This window comes from Clavelina lepadiformis, chromosome 8 (assembly GCF_947623445.1).
Source record: "Clavelina lepadiformis chromosome 8, kaClaLepa1.1, whole genome shotgun sequence".
NCBI classification, from domain to species: domain Eukaryota; kingdom Metazoa; phylum Chordata; class Ascidiacea; order Aplousobranchia; family Clavelinidae; genus Clavelina; species Clavelina lepadiformis.
In genome coordinates this window covers 4,028,768-4,034,885 of record NC_135247.1, presented here as the reverse complement: position 1 = coordinate 4,034,885, position 6,118 = coordinate 4,028,768, and the positions used below count along the sequence as shown (strand labels likewise).

Below are 6,118 nucleotides of genomic sequence, written 5' to 3'. Positions count from 1 at the left end.
CTAGGCTATAAACAGTTTTCGCAGCAATGACAATATGAGCTCATTTTGATTAGTCTTGCGACGTAATTACTGGTGGTAAATACGCGTTACAATCGCAATTTTTATTTTATTTACCACTCTCGTAAAAGCATAATGACGAAACACCGACACGGCATTATAACTTCATTAGTTTTTCTATTGTGGACGTCGGCTTACAAGACCTTACATTAAACCAGTTGCCTCTAACTTGTGCACCAGCATTTTGTGCTTATTCCGGTGCACGTTGTTGCACTTTATAGGCTACGCGATATGCATTCTATATTTTTCGCCTGCGTTATGCATGCCTAGTGTCGTACGCGCCGCATTTTATATTTGTTTTGAAAATGAGGGCGGTTCTGGTTGCTGTCATTTTGTATGAGAGCATAAAATGAAATGGTGTAAAGATAGGCCAATAAGCCTACCTTAGTTTTACTAAACAAAACTACAACGAAGTCACCGAACATAAGTAGCTTAGCAGTGCATAGGTAGGCTACAGCTATACTAGGTAGCTTATACGGAGTACAAAAACAAAAAAATACAATGGTGTATATAGGCTATAGTGTCCTTAACACGACCAGGAAGCTATTTTATTTTTGCGATTTAAAGCTGCGTTGTCGTTTTTGTATAACGTTCGGGCACGATGACATTTACATTTGCTTCCGTTGTTTTTGATGGGCAACGAATTTTACAAAAGAGTGACTTGAGTTTTTTGCCAACATTCTCAAAAATATCGGAATACAACAGCGGATTGGCCACGCTGTTTATGGGGAAAAAAAACACCGCTGTTATCACGTACAAAAAATCCGAAAACTCATACGATACACCGAGTTGAATATAAGATGCTATGCATATTGGCAACCACAGAGCAAAATTAACAGACACTAGCTTTAGTATACGTTTTTGCATGAGAGTTGCATTTCTTGACGCGGTGCTTGCCAAAGAATTCTTTATGCTTTTCCTGTACATGACATAATATGCCACAGCTACGTAAACAAATGCCACCAAATTGACTGTGACTAATACCGTCGGATATTCCCAGCCATTATCACCGACTGGCACGTAAAAATGAGGAACACAGAAGCTGTTTTCGCTGTAATAGCCAAAATCTCCAAGAATTTGAAACTGAGGATGCCTGGTATGCAGATAGTCCCTGAAATCAAAGGATGAGTGTGAAAACGTGAAGTTCGACGATTCTGAAATAAAAATCAAACTTTTCATGAAGGACTCGTAGGTAGGCAGCATTACAACAGCCGTATCAAAATATTTGGAAGGAAGCCAATAACCCTCAACAAACACCGACGGCAAGAAGGATGGTATCGCGGCAAGAAGAATGGTAAACGTCCAGGTGAATATCATAATCAAGGCAATCCACTTAACCTTTATCGATCTTGCCTCTATTGGGTTAATAATCGAATACAGCCTTTTTGAAGCCATAACTACCAGGGTAAACAGCGACGCCTCAGCCGCAACGATAGAAAATGATCCCATGAAATTGCACGCGAATGACGTCCTCCACCACAAGTCAACGTAGCAATACCTACCCGAATAAGATATTGTTTTTGCGGCGATAAAAAGCAAATAGACGGACATCATAATGTCCGCAACGTTCAAATTCAGTATCAAAAAGTGGTTCCCGCGAGCCACTCCAGTGTCGAGATTTCCACTTAATAATCTGCGTAGAGTGTGTTGAAATACAGTGATGTTGCCGATAATACCAGTGACCACCATAATCCAAAGCCAAATATTTATGGCGACGTTGCTGCTTAGCTCATGGCGAGAAAAAAATATATTCTGGTTAAGCAAAAGTGGACATTCGTCGCTTCCATCGGCACAGTCGCTCACGCCATCTAACAAGTATGAATTGGGAAAATTTGTAACTTGACTCGTTTCGCAATAAAATCTGTGCGAGCAATTTGTCTCATCAGAAGCATCATCGCAATCCACAAGACCATCGCAAACCTAAATATACATTGAATTGAACAATAACTTAAAACTCGGATTGACTACACAAAAGTATTCAACGCAAGTTGCAGTAATTTGATTGGTAGTTTTGTAACAAAATACATTTATTTTAAATATCGGATGTTTATGAATTGTTCATATCCACAAACTTGCTTTTGCTATGTCAATGCTGATAAACCTTCCCTTTCCGGCTGTGCAGTAGAAATTTGTACGACAACCTTCTTCTTCAGCTGTTACAAGGGTTGTGCAGTTACTCCACAATCCGTTGCATAGCTCTTTTCCAACAAGGGTCAGATTTCCTGACAAAGAACTTGTCTTGCACGTTAAAGGAAGGACACTAACTGCGTTTTCTGACAAACGTTTGCAGTATTGTGCACGTGGTATACACTGCGGATCGCATTCATCAGCGTAATCATAACATTCAGGTCGGCCATCGCATTTAACCGCCAGAACAGTTGCAGTGTTTTCCCTATCAACTGAGCACCTCATCAATTTGCTACCCTGTGACTTCCGGCAGAATAGCTCGTCAGCTTGGTCGCTGCAGTCAACCATACCGTTGCAAACTTGATCCAGCCTTATCGTTTGACCATCACACCTTATCATCCCTCCCGGTGCAAGCCTGGCGCACAAATCGGCTGCTCCTGTTGTTTCGCATAAGCATTCATCAGAAGCATCTGGACAGTCAACTACGCCATCACAAAGCTAGAGAAATATTGCAGAATTCAAACGCAGGCAAGAGTTTTGATTTTGACGAAATAATAGACCTACTGGTATATGAGCTTATTATAGATTTTACTCTTTTTTATTTCAATTAAAGATCTACAGTATTTTAGTTTGCCGTACACACATTTTGGCTTACCTGAAAAGGGCCAATAGTCATATTTACTGTTAAACACTTATGACATCGGCTAGTTCCATTAACAAGGCAGATGTCGGTTTTGTTTAAACATTGTGGTATTCCGTCTTCAAGGTAACGCTGCGGTAAAACGCATACATTGCGCTGCACCCCCAGAACACATTTAAAACCGTGAACGTGTCGCATTTCGTCGCTTTTATCACCGCAGTCATCCACAAAGTCGCATAAGTTAGTCCAACTGACACAACGTCCGTTGTCACACTCAAACTGATTTGATGTGCAGTTAGATGTTGGCATTCCATAAATCGTAGAATCTTGAATGTTAAAAATATAAAGGTTTTATTTAGTTAGAGCGTATGATCTTAAACTGAATTAATTTTAAGAAACTTCAAAAAATAGCCTACTTTATAAAAGGACGCTAAGAAATAAAAATCCCCTTTAGTTGCCAATAAACTTACTGTATAACCCTGTAAATGACATCATATTCATGGGCTTATTATCAACTTACAAAATGATGAAGTTAGGGTAATCCAACGAAGTAGTGTTGACATAAACCAGTATTTCACGCTTTTGTTGCGCATTTTGATAATGATCGAAGTGAAGTTATCTCAGCTGCAAATTGTAGCCTATAGCCTTTACTAAGGCGGTATTATTGCATTAATTTGCAAATACGCGATAGAAATAAACATCTTTTAACATGTGTAAGTAGTTCAATACTGATAAAGTTATTGAAGAATTTTTTGTTGTTGACAAATTTCATTTATTTTACCTGGCATAACTTATACAACTAGTTCATGCATGGCATGCACAACATGCATGACCATTGGTCATACCGGTCGGACCTGGTCCTACCATTGGTCACTCCGTTAACAGGATAAGTGTACATAAGGCCAATGACTTGGTCGATTTGAGTAACAAACCTTACATACAACATATATATTTCTGCTCATTCATCAATGTCAGAGTTGGGCTGGCATATTTGCTATTGCACAAGCGCCATGGTAGGTTGGGCCAATGGGCCCTGTATCCCCTAGACCAGCGGTTCAAACTTTTCTAAGAATTTTGCCTGGTGGACCCTTTGCAATTATTTTGATATTTCGCGGCCCTGTAAAAATCAAAGAATGCTATGGGAAAAATGCAAAAACCACACCAATGAAAGAAAAAGCAAAAACTATCAAATACGGTAAGCGTTTAATGGGATGGGTGCATTTGTTTTGCTGCAATTAAGTCATCAATGTTTGGTTTTGAAGAAAGAGAAAGCTTTATTATCGAATCACAATCATTAAACAAATTCTCATTGCGGACCCTCTGAAACTGCTTTACGGACCCCAGTTGGTTCGCGGACCCCGGTTTGGGAACCGCGGCCCTAGACTATAGGGTGTAGGCTGGTAGGCCCTACCGACTTATAACATATGAGGCTGTATTTCATAAACTGTTGGGTGTAGGCTGGTTGCAGATAGCATACTTAGGTTTGGTGGCCGTGCTAACTTTCGAAGGTTATAATACCATTGTACATGCACATTTTTATATTATAAGGCTTTGCGTTTTTTCACGTATTTTTAAATTGCACGTGAGCAGTCCCAGTGAGTGAAAAGAAGAACAACAAAGGCGATACAACAAGTCCCACAAACCAAGTGATAATGGAGATTGAGCGGACCAAATAAAATACAGACTTACAGTAAAGCCTAATTAAATGAAAATTTTGAGTAAACTGAATTGAAATATAACCTCAATCAGAAGTAGCCAGCTCCAGGTTTAACAAAAGGCCCCAATCGTCTATAACCACTTTAATAAGGGCCTTGACAATAAAGTTTTGTTTCTCCTTAGTGCCAAAGACTCGGCAGCGCAGTTTTAATTGTGAGCTTTGAATAACGCTAACTAGCACCATATATTCGCTTCCCAAAGTTAGGACTAATAGCAAATTAAACGATAGGGCCTACAATAGTCCAGGCCTATTACTAAATAGCCTACGCCTTAAATAAAGTAACTTAGACTACTACAGGTGAGATAGGCAAACGATCGAATAACTCTCATGGAGATTTGTTGAACAAAATTCTCGACTTCATAAGATTCAATGGTATCTTTATCCTATGGCTTGAAAAAGTGCAAGATGTAGTCCCCTGCTATGAACGGCATATTATTTCCTGCATACAACTGCTCTCTCCTATACTTATTCATTTATTTTTCGTCAAAAGCACGGTGGGGACAAAAAATCAAACCAGTTGTTACTAACACGCGCCAATGAACAGGAAAAAGTGACAAAGCCGAAAAGACTCAAAACGTGCTCAAGAAAAATAACGTTAATAATTGCTGGTAACAACTAGCACGGCCACTAAACCTATAAATAATTTAATTAGTTAAATCCATAAAACATAAGTTGAAAAAGCTAAAAATAAAGCAGACGAGCAAGTGGTGTGTGTTCAAGCAACTGATGATTGAAAGTTGCTTCAATGCTGTACATTAGTGGAAGGGTTAGCCTACCTGTAATAGAGACCTTTGACATTTTGCCACATTAACAAGTAAATTACAGTGTACATTTTCTAGTCTGATAGCAGCAACCTACACTGTGAAAATTGCTGAAGTTGTTGTCTTTTCGGTCCCACTCTCTGATTGGTTTCGTGTTTTCCTTACCTTATGTTTCTTGGTCATACCTATTTAATCCAAAGTGGCTACGTTTGAAGTTTACAAACACGATTACAACGTTCCTTAATTGTTATTATCAGGTGCATCCAAAAATTACTAAAAACATCCACATGTACGACTTCTCCGCCAGATATACTTTCAAAAAAAGGCAAAAGTAAAACACCGGCCTATCTTTCACACACCCAAAATAACAAAGAACAGTTGATGTAAGAACGATGCTCAGCTGCTTTAATAAATACCAACTTCGTCATTATTTTCTTCAAATACGGGCTGAGTTGACAACACCATGAATCATACAAGACGTTATCGAGTACCGTTCCGTTTCCTCATTAATCATGCGAAAACACAGACAGCCACTCACGTTTATTGGGTTTACAGTTTAAAACGACGTTTTCACAAGCAATTAAATACAACAGTTATTACAAACATATCTCTGATAAATCTTGCAAAAATTAAAAGTAATAGTTGATTCAATTTTGTGTCGAATCTCACTAAAAACAGTGTTGTAATGATTCGAGTCAGCGACTTATTTGTATTCACAAATGACTTGACCGCAATCAATGACCTGAAATGGGATATTCCTGATGTAAATGCAACAAACTGTCGGCGTAATATCTTGAACCGGATTTCTGACCAGCT

The 6,118-nt window shown here is 38.9% G+C and overlaps 1 protein-coding gene across 1 annotated transcript; it reads right to left on the bottom strand.

The window, feature by feature from the left end:
* Positions 1 to 412: 412 nt before the first annotated feature.
* On the bottom strand, positions 413 to 3,471 carry LOC143469034 (uncharacterized). The gene is made up of 4 exons (XM_076966567.1): positions 3,345 to 3,471; positions 2,840 to 3,150; positions 2,134 to 2,682; positions 413 to 1,977 (listed from the first exon to the last, which is right to left on the bottom strand). Exons 1-4 carry the CDS (start codon positions 3,415 to 3,417, stop codon positions 619 to 621), a joined length of 2,292 nt encoding a protein of 763 aa, XP_076822682.1. The 5' UTR covers positions 3,418 to 3,471; the 3' UTR covers positions 413 to 618.
* Between the last annotated feature and the right edge of the window lie 2,647 nt (positions 3,472 to 6,118).